The sequence below is a fragment of the Pristiophorus japonicus genome, chromosome 24, assembly GCF_044704955.1.
Source record: "Pristiophorus japonicus isolate sPriJap1 chromosome 24, sPriJap1.hap1, whole genome shotgun sequence".
In the NCBI taxonomy this organism is placed as follows: domain Eukaryota; kingdom Metazoa; phylum Chordata; class Chondrichthyes; family Pristiophoridae; genus Pristiophorus; species Pristiophorus japonicus.
In genome coordinates this window covers 13,446,961-13,465,507 of record NC_092000.1, presented here as the reverse complement: position 1 = coordinate 13,465,507, position 18,547 = coordinate 13,446,961, and the positions used below count along the sequence as shown (strand labels likewise).

Sequence of the window (18,547 nt, the reverse complement as noted above, 5' to 3'; positions counted from 1 at the left end):
GCGCACGCACACGCGTTCGGGAGATTTAATGGTAATGTTTGTGTCCCAAAACACACTCTTTTTAAATGTAATTTTTTCAAATCAGATTTTCAGTTTACTGGCTGGTTTTGTGATATTGTCACCTCTGCATCGGGCTGACGTCTTGTGGTCTGACTGCTGTTTTCAACAGGAGGCTCCCCATTACATATTTGACCGGATAGTAGCCCAATATTGCTGTAACGACCAGTTCTTGCCACTGGGTGCTCTAACAAGCTTCAACTATGGGATTGAATTGGTGTGATTCACAATGACAGAATCTTTATTTTTTACTGATGCAGGTGTGATAGGAGAGAGAACTATCATTGATGGCTCTGCATTGCCTCCAACTGACCCAAGGGAAACTGTGCAGGAAATGCAACATAAGTGAGTGTTTGGTTACAGCTTCTGAGATGGGGCGTTAGATTTAGCTCTTATATTGACGGCATCTGTATCCTTGGATTCACCCACTGTCTTGTGTTTCTGCCCGTCTGGTTTCTGATGTGTCTGTGTGTGTGTGTCTGTGTGTGTGTCTGTGTGTGTGTCTGTGTGTGTGTCTGTGTGTGTGTCTGTGTGTGTGTGTGTGTGTGTGTGTCTTCTACTCATTGGAATACATAAGAATGAGATGTGATCTTATCGAAACATATAAGATTATGAGGGGGCTTGACAAGGTGGATGCAGAGAGGATGTTTCCACTGATGGGGGAGACAGAACTAGGGGGCATCATCTTAGAATAAGGGGGTCGCCCATTTAAAACTGAGATGAGGAGGAATTTCTTCTCTCTTAGGGTTGTAAATCTGTGGCATTCACTGCCTCAGAGAGCTGTGGAAGCTGGGTCATTGAATAAAATTCTGACAGAGATAGACAGTCTCTTAACCGATAAGGGATTAAGGGGTTATGGGGAGCGGGCAGGGAAATGGACCTGAGTCCTTGATCAGATCAGCCATGATCTTATTGAATAGCGGAGCAGGCTCGAGGGGCTGTATGGCCTATTCCTGCTCCTATTTCTTATGTAAGACAGCTAGGAGTAACATTGATTGTTACTGTAGGTGTACAGAAACATATGGGTAATCTTTCCCAATGGCTTGTCGGCTAAATGCATTGTGTGATGTGGCACTGCGCCAAGCAAGATCCCAGATATGCACCTTGAATTGTACTGAGGAAGCTGATCTCAACTCTGACAGCTATGGGGTTTGGCTTTAGTTTCCATGGGTTAGGAAGGGGGCCAATCGCACAGGGCTCCTCAATCCGACCACTCCAGCAATCCGTCCTAGATGTGGTTGGTAAGTAGGGATAAGAACGTAAGAATTAGGAGCAGGAGTTGGCCATTTGGCCCCTCGAGCCTGCTCCGCCATTCAATAAGATCATGGCTGATCTTCAACCTCAACTCCACTTTCCCGCCACAATCTATCGATCTCAGCCTTGAATATATTCAGAGACTCAGCATCCACAGCCCTCTGGGGCAGAGTATTCCAAAGATTCACAACCCTCCAAGTGAATGAAATCCTCCTCATCTCTGTCTTAAATGGCCGACCCCTTATCCTGAGATTGTGACCCCTGGTTCTAGACTCTCCAACCAGAGGAAACATCCTCTCGGCATCTACCCCGTCAATCCCCCTCAGAATCTTGTATGTTTCAATGAGATCACCCCTTATTCTTCTAAACTCCAGAGAGTATAGGATGGGCTTAGCTTGGCTATGGTCAGGTTGTCTTCTGACACGACTATCCTTGCTCGCACATAGAGACTAACCATTTGGGTGAGGTAGTGAAGGAGACACAGATCTGTGAGCACTACAGAATGGATTCACTGACTTCAGGAGAGGAAATTGGTGGTGAATAAGGGGAAATACTTTTTCATTCGTATACCAGTGTATCTTGAATGGCAATGTTCACAGCAAGACGGATTGTTGGATGGGAAATCTTCCATGTATGTGTCTCAGTGTAATCTCTGCTGAGGTACTGCTTTCTTTAACCAGACTGAGTTACACAGACTAATTGCTGTCAATAGGGAATCCTGGGATCAGTTGCTTTTGATGAGGGAAATTTACAACTGGCCAATGGTTGTAAATTTCTGGTTGTAGGCATGAAATGACTCGACTTCCATCTGATCCAAAGTAAACTATGGTTGTGTCCTTGGTGAAACCTGTCCAGCTGTTGTGTGTGCCTTTATGCCTGAACTTCAGTCAACAGTCGCCCTCCTGCAGCAGCACGCACTGCTCCCTGCAGTGGTATGCCGATTGCAGTGTGGGCTGGTGCAGCAGGAGCGGCGAGGTCGGGGTGAAGGAGCGGCAAGAGTTCGTCGAGGGATGAGTGCGGGGCCCAGGGGCAGCAGGGCCCAGCCCACACTGCGATATGTGCGCGCACTAGGCTCGTGCGGCAGAGCTGGTCTCCAGTCGTCTTGGATAACACCTGGCCACTGGACCAAGGCCTAGCTCTGTCGAGCCCGTGTGGTGGCTGGTGTGCAACGGTCACCCCACATTAAAAAAAATCCACGCACAGGCATCTTCCACCCTTCAGGATGTAGTTCGGGATGTGGAATATTCGGCCCTTCATTGAAACACCTGTGAACTCATCCCTTTTCGGCGTGGAAGCTAGTCATCCTCGTTTCGAGGGACCGCCTATGATGATGATGTGCCTTTTTATAGTGTCCATGTTTCACATCCATACAACAGATTGGTAAGGACAGCCACTTTTATAAGGGTCTGAGCAACTGCAGCTTGTTGAGCTCCATCCAGTGGTAGAAATAGGCAACTGCAGGAGTACCTGAATTCTGGAATGCGGATTACATGGAATTGACCACGCAGACACATACCAGTGTTTATGTTCCACACGAGCCTCCTCCCAGTCTATTTACTTCATCTAACCTTGTCAACATATCCTTCTTTCCATTCTCCCTTGAGTGTTTATCTAGTTTCCCCTTCAATGCATCTTTGCTATTCATAGGATTACATGGGCTGTACGGTAAATAGGATAGAAACAGGCCATTTGACCCACACTCCACGCCGGCATTTATGCTCCACTCGAGCCTCCTCCCATCTTTCCTCATCTAATTCTATCAGCATAACCCTCTATTCCCTTCTCCCTCATATGCTTCTCTAACCGCCCCTTAAATACATCGATACTATTCTCTTCAACCACTCCCTGTGGCAGCGAGTTCCACATTCTCACCACTCTCTAGGTAAAGAAGTTTCTCCTGAATTTCCTATTGGATTTCTTGCTGACTGTCTTATATTGAAGGCCTCTAGTTATGCTCTTCCCCACAAGTGGAAACACTTTCTCTGTATCCACTCCATCAAAACCTTTCATAATTTTAAAGACCTCGATATTTTCTATTTTCAAGAGAAAAGAGACCCAGCTTGTTCATCCTTTCCTGCTATGTATACCCTCGCATTTCTGGTATCATCCTTGTAAATCTTCTTTTCAACCTCTCCAGTGCCTCTACATCCTTTTTATAATATGGCGACCAGAATATTCACCTCAACTACTCCATGTTGGTAGCAAGTTTCACATTCTCACAATTCTCTGAGTAAAGAAGTTTCTCCTGAATTCCTTATTCGATTTATTCGTGACTATCTTATATTTATTGCCCCTTGTGTTTCATTCCTAAAGTCTCCTCAACTTAAGCGCCCTACTTTGTTAATAAGATTGGTTGGACACTGGCTCTTGGGACTTGTCAATATCGGGTTATTTGACCGTGAGGCTCAATACATCCAAGCCCTTTAGTGTCCCTGACACAATGTCCACATGCACACGCTCTTTCAGTAGAAGGCACTCAACAAATGGATGTTTCCCTTCGTGGGGGAATCTAGTTTCAGAATAAGGGGTCGCCTATTTAAAACGGAAATGAGGAGGAATTTCTTCTCTCGGGGTTGTGAATCTTTGGAATTCTCTACCCCAGAGAGCTGTGGAGGCTGGGTCATTGAGTATATTTAAGGTGGAGATAGACAGATTATTGACCGATAAGGGAATGAAGGGTTATGGGAGTGGGCAGGGAAGTGGCGTTGAGGCCAAGATCAGATCAGCAATGATCTTATTGAATGGTGGAGCAGGCTCGAGGGGCGAAATGGCCTACTCCTGCTCCTATTTCTTATGACAGCAACCAGGAGTGGGAACCTTTGCTGAGGCTAACTGTAGCGACACATTGCCGTCCAACTTAAGATCAGCTGAACTCCGAACAGAGCAGAGCTCATTACCCGAGAGCCTTTGTCCTGTGTGACTCAGCTGCTCACTAAGCTATGTGACTGCCTAAATAAGCAGGAAACAGCATGCGCAGATCATTTATTATGTAGGTTTCTCCGTTGCGTTACTGAAATGGACACAATCTAAACCCTGCATCCTCTCCCTAGGACAAAGAGAAAGAAACGGGGCCACATTATTGATGCCGACGGGATGTTTCAGCTGTTTCACTGTCCGCACGAGGGATGCAGCCAGGTGTACATCACACTGAACAGCTTTCAGGCAAGTGCTGACCCCGGAACCTGTTGAAAGATTAAAGGTTTGTCATTAGTTCAAGAGGGGGAAAAAAAACAAGTCGCCCTTACCGATCCTTTTTGCACGAGGCAGCCGATGGCAAGATGGTTGTCCAATCTTCTGACTGGACCAAGACCTAGCTCTGTCAAGCCCGTGTGGTGGCTGGTGTGCAGCGGCCACCACACGTTAAAAAAATCCACGCGCAGGAGTCTTCCACCCTTGAGGATATAGTTCGGGTTCTTCATTCGTGAATTCATTCTTTTTTTTGGCGTGGAAGCAAGTCATCCTCGTTTCGAGGGACTGCCTGTGATGATGACGGTTGTCCAAGTTTGAAAACAATACCCTGGCATGATGGGACGTAGTCAGAAGATTTATCAGAGGTTTTTGCCATAGCAATGAAATCTGGATTGCCTCGTGCAATTTGTGCATGATACCTCAAAGCTAATGTCCACACCAACAAAATGTGATGGTTTAACCTCTTACTTCCATGTGAGGGGAGCTGACCGTGCGGTCTGCTGATAACTCAAAGTGGCCGAAATTGCCCCATGGGCCCATCCGGGGGCGGTAACCTTCCGGCCCCAGGTCATTTAACGCCCGGGGCGGAAGTCCCATCCCCGGTGCGGAATTGCCCCTTTAGCGCCCCTCAAACGAGGCGGAGCGATGTCTCGGGCGTTCCACCTCGTTGGAGGGGCGCTCCCGAGCCGTCAAATCCCCGTGCTGAACGTTTAAAGGGGAGGGCCGCTGTGGACCCCTGCACGGTCCCTTGGTGGCCACCACTGGGCCCAGCGGCCCGGCTCGCAAAGCAGAGTCCTGGGCTGCAGGATGGTGGCCCGGCCGAGACAAGTCGCCCGACAAAATAAAATGGCGGCCCAGGATGTGCACGGCCTCCCCTTTAAGAGGCGCCCCGGGTCAGCGCCCCACGCAAGCCTCGTGTCCCACGTGGCAATTTCCCCCCACGGTGCGCAAAGGGGTCGGTGCGGGGCAGGGAGGGGGCGGTGTGCACGCCGATGACATCATCGCCGGTTGTGTGCCAGACGGGCGTTTATTGCGAGGCACGGCACAAATTGCAAATTGGAGGCAATTTTGCCTCGCTAGCATCGACCGGCGGTACTAATGTGGTGCAAAAAAAAAGGAGCAGGTTCTACCAAAGTCTCTCGCTTCTGCACTAAAAGCATTGAATTACCAATAATTTAAATTCAGCAATGCAAATAACACTGCAAATCTGGTGCTCAAAGCCATTTGAATTATGTTAATTTGAACAAAGCAGCTTTGGATTAAAGAGTAGTCCTGTAAGGACAGCCGCCACGTTTTGTCCACAATCTTTGAAAACTCATCGCTCAAACTAGGCATTTTGAATTTGCAAAAATGTTTAAGAATTTTCTCATATCAATAAACAGCATGTAATCCCATTAGAATTAGGAGCAGGGGTAGGCCCCTCGAGCCTGCTCCACCATTCAATGAGATCATGGCTGATCATCGACCTCAACTCCACTTTCCCACCCGATCCCCTGATTCCATGTCTGCTTTGCTTCTTGCAATCCAAAAAAAACTGCCTGTTGAGGGCGAATTTCTCCTTGCTGCTACAGTTTTTAAGAGCAGTGCTATACTGGCCTTCCACTGCCGCCCTCATTGCCATCCCCATCCAGTACCGTCCTCCATACCATGGCAGCCGGCGGCGGAGTCTGCAAACTTGCCAGAACGTCCACAACAGACTGGAACAGGTAGCTCAGTCCTGCCAACCCAGCGTGAAAAATCGGATCATTTATAATTCATTTATGTGCAGCCGGAGCTGCGTGCTTACCTTTGTGCTCTAATTTAAAGAAAACTAAAACATGGCCACTCTACACCTCGAGGCTCCTCGCAAGCGGCAGCGGCTTTTGGAGGTGCAGTGTCTGCTGCTGCGTAGACAAGTGCAGCAGCTGCATTGCGCGCAGCAAGATGCCGTGGGCACTAATGAGATGACCGACTAGCAATGTTTCCTGTCATTTTTTTTTGTTTGGCCGGCCCCTTTAACGGGCTGCGCGACGTATAAAAGCCAGTAAGCCAGCTTAGCAGGTCTTCCAGGGCGCTGCAAGGTCGCTCAATTTAAAGGGCATGTGGCTGACCAGTTAATCTGCATTTGGTCAATATAAAAGCATCATAAAACTGCACGGCAACGCGAATGGCTTCATGTAAAAAAAAAATGAAAGAAAGACTTGGATTTATATGGCGCCTTTCACGACCACCGGAGCGCTTTTCAGCCAATGAAGTACTTTTTGGAGCGTAGTCACTGTTGTAATGTGGGAAACGTGGCAGCCAATTTGCGCACAGCAAGCTCCCACAAACAGCAATGTGATAATGACCCAGATAATCTCTTTTTTTTGGTGATGTTGATTGAGGGATAAATATTGGCCTCAGGACACTGGGGATAATTCCCCCTGCTCTTCTTCAGATTAGTGCCATGGGATCTTTTGCGTCCACCTGAGCGCGCAGACGGGGCCTCGGTTTAACGTCTCATCTGAAAGACGGCACCTCCGACAGTGCACTGCACTGGGAGTGTCAGCCTCGAATTTTGTGTGCTCAAGTTCCCTGGAGTGGGACTTGAACCCACAATATTCTGACTGAGAGGTGAGAGTGCTACCCACTGAGCCACAGCTGACATAGTTTCATGTTTTATTGCAACAGCCATTGTTTGATCCCTTCCCTCTGGTTTTTAATGGATAAGCTCATTTGCATGCTACAATCTGTACATTCTAGTAGTTAAATGCAAGATTTATTTTCTTTGTCGAGCGAGGGCAATATGCGAAAGCTACAAGGAGATATTCTATTTTATATTTTACTTGAATGTCAAATGGGTTAAGCTCTTTCAATCTGATAGTGATCCTGATATTAATATTCACAAACAATATTGTCACTGTGCTTATTTAATATACTACCACCAATATGCTATTGAACAACTCGCACTTGATTCGCTCCGTTTTAAGATGCCACTATGCTGCTTGTACGATAACTCTTAACCCATCACCTCAAATTGCTCCAACCGTTATCACCACCAGTGACGGACCTGGAACCACCAGTGCCACTCCCTCCACATAGCCCAAAAGCACGCTCACCAGATGCAGCCCACAATTGAAAACAAAGAATTTATAATTATGCTGCGGGCGTTTAATTCACAATTCTAGTCTATACAGTGGCAAAGATTTGCACAAAATGTGCTTGCACATCTCAGAAAATGGCATTTTAGCAAATAGTTCTGCAGCCCATAAGCACTAGACCTCTTCCCATGTCCAATAATATGAGATTTTGATGGGGGGAAAAAAAAGCATTTTTGTTTCACTAGAAGTAGTGCATAACCCAATACGATACTTGCGGATAGCAAAACTGAATCTGATTGAAAACCAGGATTATGCACTTGCTTGCAGTCAGTGCCCCTAATGTACACCTGCCAGTGATTACAGAATATTGGACGAAAGATCCATGTTTGCTACCTGTGTAAGGAAGGCATATTGTAATGTATTTGCTTCATGGGTTCTTTGCTTAAGAATTCATAGCAACACATTGCTATTAAGAACTAATACAAAAGCAAAATATTGCAGATGCTGGAATTTGAAATAAAAACAGAAAATGCTGGAAACCTCAGCAGGTCAGGCAGCATCTGTAGAGAGAGAAACGGGTCTGAGATTTCCTGCTATTAAGAACTAATTGGTTTATTAACAAGGATTTAACAATCACACTACACATTACCAGTTCATCCACCAGGCTCATAACTGCATACCTCATCGTGGATCCCCCGAACCCAACTGGCCGGGGTTTTATTGAGTCTTGTGAACATCACATGACTGGCTAAGCCACTCACAATACAACAGCTCTAGAAACCTGTGAGCATCCACACGGGTGCATACATTACACATATAAATGAATTAAAGTCAAAATCTAGCATCTTAAGTGTTTGCGTAAACTAAAAATGTTCCCTCCCATTTAATTTTTACAAATATTTCTTCCTGATCAGAACCATGTCAACCTTGTGCACAGAAAAGGGAAAACAAAAGTCTGCTCGCACCCAGGTTGTGGAAAGAGGTTTTATTTATCAAATCATCTACGGCGACACATGATCATTCACACAGGTAGGTTCCAGATAAAACTCCGCATCCTTTGTGAGAGACTTCAGCTGCCAATCTTAATGAGAGGATTGCTTTTAAAGTTGCAATCTGCTCATAAAGGTTGGAGCTATGAAAATGTATTCTTTAAGCTTGTGCTTGTGTTGAATAATGCATCAATGAGGAGCTTTTGTGAGCTCTGATCTCTGGTCACCAGCTGCGACCTCCTGTGACGGGTGAGGAGCTGTTTTGTATATAATGCCAGTTTACTGCGCACCAAAGAAAAGTGAGTCCTTGGCTGCATCTCCAGTGTACTTGATTCACAAATCGAAATAGGTTAATTAGGTCCTTTGAACTCCTTGTACAGCTTTTGGTCTCCTTATCTTCAACTGGACATGGATACATTGGTGAGGGAATGGCCAAATTGGTTCAGGACATGGACATATTATCTAGAGGAAGTTCACAGTTTTATCTGTGATTAATCGGCCTCTCTTAGAAAACAAGTTAAGGGGTCAAGACCTTGAAAATTCAACACTTTCCATTGGAGAGAATGGATGGAAGGACCTCTTCATATCTTCTCATAAGTACAGGCTTGCAGGACTGAAATTGATTTCATTGCAGAAGATTGAGAGGTGACGTGATCTAGTTATAAGAACATGAGCAGCAGGAGTAGGCCATTCGGCCCCTCGAGCCTGCTCCGCCATTCAATAAGATCATGGCTGATCTTCTACCTCAACTCCACTTTCCTGCACTATCCCCAGATCCCTTGATTCCCTTAATATCCAAAAATCTATCGATCCCAGCCTTGAATATACTCAACGACTCAGCCTCCACAGCCCTCTGGGGTAGAGAATTCCAAAGATTTGCCATCCTCTGAGTGAAGAAATGTCTCCTCATCTCAGTCCTAAATGGCTGACCCCTTATTCTGAGACCGTGACCCCAGCCAGAGGAAACATCCTCCCTGCATCTTCAAATTATAACCGGAATAGCCGCTGCTGATCTAAATAGGTGCTGTTTATAAACTTCATCTGATTGTGAGATTAGGGTACATAAATGCAAAATATTTGAGCTGTACAGTGAAATTAGAGATTCATAGATTGAAGATCATAAAGAACAATACAAGTAAAGATAATAGAGCACGAAGAGGAATTCACGCATTATTATCGGGAAAAGGTTCACAGTTTTGGCACATGGGAATTTTTACCTGTGTTTCATTGCCTTTTTCAGGGCATTTAGAAATGTTATTGGGTCATAAATACTCCAATTTTTTTTCTTGTGCATATGTGTGTCGAGCATGTGGCCCATGGGCTAATGCAGCCCTGCTAATCTGGCTCTCAAAACTCAGGTAATCCTGCCCTTTCTGCTCTTAGTGGCTGACTTGTGCTGTTTGAATTCTGTGGCTGCGGAGGCTGGAAACCGACTGCTTTGGTGGATAAATCTCCAATTGGAGCACCAAGGTCTGTTATTCTGGGCAAATAGAAATACATGCACATTAATAGGAACATGCATTTGAGATTCATGTGTGGCACCTACAACTAGGGGGCGTAGTCGCTGGATAAGGGGGTCAGCCATTTAGGACTGAGATGAGGAGGAATTCTTTCACTCAATATGGTTGTGAATTTTTGGAATTCTCTTCCCTAAAGTGCTCTGGATGCTGAATAGTTGAGTATATTCAAGATTGAGATAGATAGATAGATTTTTGGACTCTAGGGTAATCGAGGGATATGGAGATCAGGTGGGAAAGTGGAGTTGAGGTCGAAGATCAGCCAAGATCTTATTGAATGGCAGAGCAGGCTCGAGGGGCCGTACGGCCTACTCCTGCTCCTATTTCTTATGTTCTTACCCTAGGCTCTCTGATATGAACTTATCGGCGTACAAAGACTAAAAGCTTGGATAGCCTGGTGCAGAGGACAACAGATGTCAGTTATAATGACACCCTTTGATTGTAATTAAGTCCCGCATGTTTTCCAAAAAATAATGTGCCCTGGGAAAAATGCGAGTCCGTGACCCAACAGTGGGATTGAAACTGCGTCTGGGGTCCAATCTGTGTCAGGCCAAGAGTGTGAGGGTTTATAAACAGCAGAGCCCTGTGAAAAAAAACAAGGGCGACAGCTTTGTTACTTGCTCCCCGGAGCAGTATTATATAACGCAATGTTTTCACCGAATATAAATAACATTAAAACCCACTTCTTCACGTCACTTCAGCTGAGTTGATGCATGCAGACTGGACTGCAGGGCATAATGAGTGCTTACTGGTAGGACTGAGAGATTTATGGCAATGGACAGAGGCCTCCAGTTTTAAGACTATAGTTTTAACAGACTTTGCAGAGAAGTTCTGTTTCCAATACTTTTAGAAAACATCTGGCCCCAAGGGCATTTTATGACACAACCTACTGCACTCTTAAATCTGATTTTTCAGTCAAGGTGATTGCAGGCACACTTGCCGTTGTGGCTATGAAAGAAGTAGTTTACACTCCCATACCTAGGGCAAGTCTTCTTTCGTATGATTATAGCAAATCAAACGTCAATATCCAAGTTGGATATCCAGACCAAAGCTTGTGGTGTAACAGCGTGGATACTGTGCAGGCTGCCTGTGAATTCCCTCTGGGGGCAGTGCTCGATGATGTGCCCCAGGGTCTGATTAGGAGCTCCACAGTCACATGATGGGGATGCTTTAATCTTCCACCTGTGGAGAAGGTGTCAGCATCGACCGTGACTGGTTTCGAGGTGGTTGATGGTTGTCTGCTGTTTGCGAGGAAGGTTTGATCCTTCAGGTTGTACTGTGGGGTCCTCTTAAGGAATCTATTCCGTGTGTCGCAGTTCCTCCGAGCATTTCGCCGTCGGTCATCGAGGCTGAGGGGAGATCGCTGAAGGGCTTCGGCGACGGTTTAAAAAATGGCCGCCTAGGTTTGAAATGGGGTTGGTTGTCGGTTGTTCCATTCGGCCTGCATCGGCCTGTCTTTGCCGGTGTAGCGGTTGTATTCTCTGGAGACTGCATATTCGCGGCGTAGGTGTGGTGGTGCGATGTTTGCCAGCACGGGAAGCCATGGTGTTGGCGTCGATAAAAGCGGACCGTTGCTTTGGCACAGTGCAGCATCCTGCCACTTCCACTACTTTCTGCGCTGGCTGTGTGTAGCGTGCTTTGATGACAGTGCAGCAAAATTGCACAAGTTTCCTGCAGTAAAAATGCTGGTATCGCAGCAATAACCAATCTCCTGCTTCACCTGTACCAACATTTATTGGAAGGCAGCTTGATGCAGGTTGCATTAAATCTGTTTTCACTTTTTAAAAAAAAAGTGAACGCAAGATTGCTGGTTCTAATTTATTCGTTTTCTGCCATCTAGACGTGCGGGACTTTATCTGCGAAACGTGTGGAAAGCCATTCAAAAGGAAGAATCACCTTGAAGTACATCGAAGGACGCACACTGGGGAGACTCCACTCCAGTAGGTTTTCTCGCTACCGCACAGTTCTCTTGAGGAAAGCGGGCGGGCCGTTTGCTTGTAGTTTTGTTTGTGTTCCATCCTCGCTTGGCAGTTTTTGAATCCCGTCGGAGTCTTAATTGCAACTTCAAATTTATTCATATGTTTTTGTTCGTCGTCACTGTGGAAAGGAACTCTTTTTCATATATTTGTTTTCCGGTCACAATGTTAAGTGTCAAACCCTCCCAAGTCACGAGCAGCACAGCCATTTGCAGAGTAATGTGCCGCTTCTGTAACGACCCTGCTTTACACACAGACATCTCCTCTCTCAAGATTGCCCTTTTGGTGACGAGTGTTATTACAACAACAACTTGTATTTATATAGCGCCATTAACATAGTCAAACGTCCCAAGGTGCTCCACCAGGAGTATTATAGGATTTTAAAAATTGACACCGAGCCACACGAGAAGTTAAGGCAGCTGTTGGTCAAAGAGGTCGGTTTTAAGGAACGTCTTGAAGGAGGAAAGAGGCAGAGGGGTATAGGGAGGGAGTTCCAGAGCTTGGGGCCCGGGCAACAGAAGGCACGGCCACCGATGGTGGAGCGATTATAATCAGGGATGCTCACGAGGGCAGAATTAGAGGAGCGCAGACATCTCTGGGCGGGGGGGGTTGTGGGGCTGTAGGAGATTAGAGATAGGGAGGAGCGAGGCCCTGGAGGGATTTGAAAACAAGGATATAAATACACCCATTCACAGCTCAGTGGGGTTGGGGGAAGAAAATTAATCTGGAACAATACTAAGTTGTGAGAGCAGGCCAAGATGCACAGATTCAAGCTAGTAAAAGTTTTTTCAAAGTAGACTTGGATTTATATAGTGTCTTCCGCCACCTCAGGATGTCTCAAAGCCCTTTACAGCCAATGAAGTACTTTTTTGGAGTGTAGTCACTGTTGCTGGTGTAGGAAACGCGGCAGCCATGTTGCGCACAGCAAGCTCCCACAAACCGCAATATGAATGACCGGATAATCTGTAAAGTTAAGATTGATCTCTCGAAACTCTTTCTCACACACACACACACACACACACACACACACACACACACACACACACACACACACGCGCACATGGAGTGGCCTCTTAGACAGAGCAGTGAAAGCAAAATCCCTGGAATCATTTCAGAGACAACTGGTTGTTGCAATGAGGGGCGGGAGACGAGTTTCTTTTTGGATGGTTGAACTAAGATGAACCCAAATAGCTTTCCTCATCAATGATTACCATACGATCGTGTTGAAAAGTGCTAAATTGAGAATCCGCATGTTGAACAGTGCCTGGCATTAACGAGGCTCCCCCCCCAGAATTATAGAAATGTACAGCACGGAAGGAGGCCATTCGGCCCATCGTGTCTGTGCCGGCCGACAAAGAGCTACCCAGCCTAATCTCACTTTCCAGCTCTCGGTCCGTAGCCCTGTAGGTTACAGCACTTCAGGTGCACATCCAAGTACTTTTTAAACGTGGTGAGGGTTTCTGCCTCTACCACCCTTTCAGGCCGTGAGTTCCAGACCCCCACCACCGTCTGGGTGAAGAAATTTCCCCATAAATCCCCTCCAAACCTCCGACCAATGAATTTAAATCTATGTCCGCCCCCCTGGTTTTTGACCCCTCTGCTAAGGGAAAAAGGTGCTGTGCCTGTCCACTCTTATCTCAGCCCCTTCATAATTTTATACACCACAATCAGGTCTCAATAATTGTGTTTTGAAGGTGTGAAATCTGTGGGTACCAGTGTCGACAGAGAGCGTCGCTGAACTGGCACATGAAGAAGCACGACACGGAGATCCAGTACAACTTCACCTGCGAATACTGTGGCAAGAAGTTTGAAAAAATGGACAGCGTCAAATTTCACAAGCTAAAAAGCCACCCCGAGCATGAGAGCATGTGACTGTACCGGGCTTGTGCTGCAGTAACACTTTGAGGAACACGCACAGCCCCTCCTCGACTCCGCGTCAATTCTGTGCAAGTACTGTGACCATATGAATAGGAAATTTTATATTATTTTCAGCTTTTGCTCTATATTAAATATTTTCAAATTGGGGGAAGGGGAAATGCAGTGAGTTTACTTGAATTTTGGGCCAGTGCAATCACTGGTGCTTGGGAGGGGGGGGGGGGGGGGGAAGAGAGGCGGTGGGGTCACTCTCGGAATGCACTCTGAACCGACTGCTGATTAAGCCAAAGGTGGATTTGGTGCTGAACTTGTCATTGTCCTGAAATTAAATGGCATACTTATAAAGCTCTTGGGCCGCCAATGGGCCTCGAGTGTGGTGGGGTTGACATGGGCAGTTGATGGTGGTGGTGGGGGCACATCGTTTGGGCAAACATCTATCGTGCCTGCCTAGACCGCCGGCGAGCTAACTAGTTAGCTCTGTGGATTATCTCGGTGAAGTTAGCACTACGTCAGCAGTCGCTACTGACGTGATCTGCTCCAGCTCCAATGACCTGTCTTCCTAGTGGTTAAAAAGTTGGCCTTTTGGAACTTTTTAGCCACTTTGACACCATTTTTTTTTTGAATGGTTCATAGGTCATAGAATCATACAGCACAGAAGGAGGCCATACGGCCCACCGTGCCTCTTTGAAAGAGCGATCCAATGAATCCCACTTCCCCCTGCTCTTTCCCCATAGCCCAGCAAATTTCTAATTAATAATTAAACACTAATAGACACTCCTTATGCATACCTGTACTACAATTGCAGATGGCGCAAGTGTGTGACATGTCTATTTAACAGACTGTTGAACGCAATCCGGGATCAGTAATGTGCAATATCTTCAATAGTTCTCCTGCAATCATCAACGTGCGTTGCTCCAAATCGGACAGTGGGATGACATGGCAAGAAAATTGCCGCATTTACTATTTGGAAGCAAAATAACTAGCAAGTACCGATGGCAAAAAATGAAATGGAGCATCTAGATAATCTTGCATTTTCTCTCCTTTCCGAAAGCCATTGACTGCTGCTGGGGTACAGTTCCATGGACGCCCCGTCTCATGCCCAAGTGGCTGTTGTTTGTACACGAGCCACGATCTTGGTTGGCAACTGAACCACACGGGCCATCTCCAGTGAGCCACACTCTCCCTTCACCTAGTGTCCCCAATACCACCTTGGCTACGATCAGCGAACACAGCAGAGTGGGGGCAATCAAACTGCAAGATCTTGCTGGGCTGTGTGGTTCAGTCACACGCTGGTTAAACCTATTCAGTCATTCGGTAGCGAGGGGTGGCTACGGAAAGAAGTTTAAAATGAAGAATGTGGAAAGAAGGGACTGGCCAAGTCAAAGAAATGTATACAGGTGCAGCATCTGGAACTCCGAAAACCGGACATTTTGCGCATAGCTGATGGAGTCGTGCTGAATTATAGTCCGAAAACGGGACATTTTTGAGGCAAAATCCAAAATGCGGCACTGAGTCAGGGGAGGATTCCGGATTATCAGACAAGAAAATCAAGTCTGAAATCTGGAATCCTCAACCGAATACGTGCCAGATTTTGGGTATTGCCGGATTTCGGACCTCGCCGCTCAAAACCCAACACGGATTCAGTCGAGGATTTCAGACTCTTGATTTTCTTGTCTGAAATCCGGAAAAACCCCAAATTTGGAACAGACTCGGCCCCGAGGATTCAGGATTTCGGACGTTGTACCAGTATTTTAAAAACGGTGTTTTTATTGTATGTTATTACAGTAACAAAGTCGTCATTGTCTAAATAGTAAATGTGGCAAACTTCTTGCCTTGCCAGCCCACTGTCCTTTTTGGAATAATCGTCGTCATCATATGCAGTCTCTCGGAATCGAGGAAGACTTGCTTCCACTCTGAACAGTCCAATACGAGAACCACAGTCTCTGTCACAGGTGGGACAGATAGTCGTTGAGGGTAAGGGTGGGTAGGGAGTCTGGTTTGCCGCACGCTCCTTCCGCTGCCTGTGCTCAGTAGAGCGCTTGCTTTGGGAGTCTCTTGTCTGGCATGCGAACAATGTGGCCTGCCCAGCAGAGCTGATCAAGTGTGGTCAGTGCTTCAATGCTGGGGATGTTGGCCTGGTCGAGGACGCTAATGTTGGTGCGTCTGTCCTCCCAGGGGATTTGTAGGATCGTGCGGCGACATCGCTGGTGATATTTCTCCAGCGACTTGAGGTGCCTACTATATGTGGTCCACATCTCAGAGCCATAAAGGAGGGCGGGTATTACTACAGCCCTGTAGACCATGAGCTTGGTGACAGTTTTGAGGGCCTGATCTTCAAACACACTTTTCCTGGAGTAAAGCACGTTGATGATCCATTAAAAAAACAATTGGCTCTGAGTGGCTAAAAAAATTCCAAAAGGCCAACTTTTCAACCACTTGGAAAACAGGGCATTGACGCTCGAGCAAGTCACATCATCAACTACCGCTGACGCAGTGCTAACTCACTGAGGTAACCCACAGAGCTAAGTCATCCAATGTATGCGAGGTGGATTCATCACTTGCTGGCCCAGGGTTACCGAATTCCTTGTAGGTTTTAGCACGCTGTGGGTTAAAAGTGGACCCGAGCACTCCCCCCAATGGTGGTGGATAAAAAAAAAACGCTTTGTCTGCTGAGTGATCTGCCGAGTTTGCCCATCTTCGTCGGGTTGGCATTAGTGGTGCTGGTGGCTTCAGCACCTCTGGGCAAAGCGAGCGGAAAATCAGCCAGGGCCCTTGCACCAGATCGCTCTCCAGTACTGGGAAGTGTAAGGGTGAACGTTGGGTGAGTGCAGGATCAAGCGTGGCTATGATGGTCCCATCCCTCCCACTTGAATGCCCTGCCCAACACAGAGGTCACAAATGAATGACCCTCTCGGTGAGGTAGCAGAAGGTGCCACTCACGCATAGAATCGTGCCCCGGCATGAAGAGAGGAGCAGGGGGAAAGTTTGGAAGAGGAAAGAAAACCACATTTGGTTAGTTATAATCCAACTTTATATTACTCCCTCTTGCATTGATCATTCCACTGGAAGGTCTCGTGGGTTAAACAACGCGAACAGAAAGAGATTAATAGAGGAGTCCACTGAGATGAGGGTGTAATGTATTTGCTTCATGGGTTCTTCGCTTAAGAATTCATAGCAACACATTGCTATTAAGAACTAGTTGGTTTATTAGCAAAAGGTTCAACAATCACATGACACATTACCAGTTCATCCACCAGGCTCTCAACCACCTGCCTCGTCGTGGATCCCCCGAACCCAACTGGCTGGGGTTTTATTGAGTCTTGTGAACATCACGTGACTGGCTGAGCCACTCACAACTCAGCAGTTCTATAAACCTGTGAGCATGCTCACCAGGGGCATACATTACAGAGGGGAAGCAGTGTAACCTGGGAGCTATGCTCTCCATTTAAATCTTTGAACATTAATGGTTTTAATAAGCTCTCTCAAATGTCTGCCATTGGTGATTTATCCAACCTATTATTTCCAGCATGGCTAACCCCCCCCCCCCCCCACCCCAGCACCGGCAAGATAAGAGTGGGCTTGGGGGCCAGGCTGCTGTGGCCTTTCGCTCACGACCAAACCTCCTTCATGCACCGCCTGCCCCTGTCTTCGGTTGGTGTCGATATGGGTGTCCTTCGATAGTAATTATTTGAATGGAAGAGCGAATTGGAGATCGCAACAGCGAGTAGTAATTCCTGGATTTGCAGTTCCCCCTCTGCGCCTTGGCTTGGCAATCAACCCAGCAGGGAAACGCAGGAGCATAGGGGGTGTGCGTACAGTTGGGCTCGCTGTGAAACCGCTCGCAACTGTTGGCACTCGCTGTGTTTCAATTCTCACCGGACGAAGAGTCTCTTTGGGCAAAGCACCAGAGGCTGAGCCGCACCTATGGGACCATACCCCCAGCAGCAGGCAATAGCTTCAGAGCAGGAGCAATGGGGCACTAAATTTCTTGCAAGGTCCTCGCACTAATCCAGGTATTGAAAGTAAGGCAGTTCTGCCTAGCCTGCATTTGAGACACAGTGATTGAGCACTGGCATTTTATTAGTCATGCCTTTCAGGTCTCATTAAAGTTGAGGGAAGCATCAACAAAAGGACTGTTTACAAACTGAACCTGTACGGTGATAAGTGTATGAATGTATAATGAGAGTTTTTATTTCATGGTGTGTTTTTTGTGTTAGTAAATGTCAAATTATTTTAATGGACGTCTTGATGGTTATTTCACACTGGTGGTGTTGCCAGGAGTAGCTTTTTATCGTGGTGTCCTGTTCTGGTCCCGAATCTCAGTCCGTGGTTCTTATGTTTGGGCAAAGTGAGGTGGTGCGGCTTGATCCAGGAGAACACCATCGTCCCTTCTCGCATTGCCATCTTCTGTAGCCATGGCTCAGTGGGCAGCACTCTCGCCTCTGGGTCATAAGAACATAAGAACATAAGAATTAGGAACAGGAGTAGGCCATCTAGCCCCTCGAGCCTGCTCCGCCATTCAATAAGATCATGGCTGATCTGGCCGTGGACTCAGCTCCACTTACCCGCCCGCTCCCCGTAACCCTTAATTCCCTTATTGGTTAAAAATCTATCTATCTGTGACTTGAATA

General features: G+C 46.8%; 1 protein-coding gene across 2 annotated transcripts in view; it reads left to right on the top strand.

The window, feature by feature from the left end:
* The window catches only part of znf653 (zinc finger protein 653), a 41,797-nt gene extending 23,644 nt beyond the window's left edge, over positions 1 to 18,153 (top strand). For both annotated transcript variants that reach the window (XM_070867264.1, XM_070867265.1), the window contains 5 exons: positions 318 to 402; positions 4,362 to 4,473; positions 8,474 to 8,588; positions 11,906 to 12,005; positions 13,736 to 18,153. In XM_070867264.1, the coding sequence (XP_070723365.1) occupies positions 318 to 402; positions 4,362 to 4,473; positions 8,474 to 8,588; positions 11,906 to 12,005; positions 13,736 to 13,913 (590 nt within the window). In that variant the 3' untranslated portion in view covers positions 13,914 to 18,153. The remainder of the gene's footprint in view (positions 1 to 317; positions 403 to 4,361; positions 4,474 to 8,473; positions 8,589 to 11,905; positions 12,006 to 13,735) is intronic.
* The last annotated feature ends 394 nt before the right edge of the window (positions 18,154 to 18,547 follow it).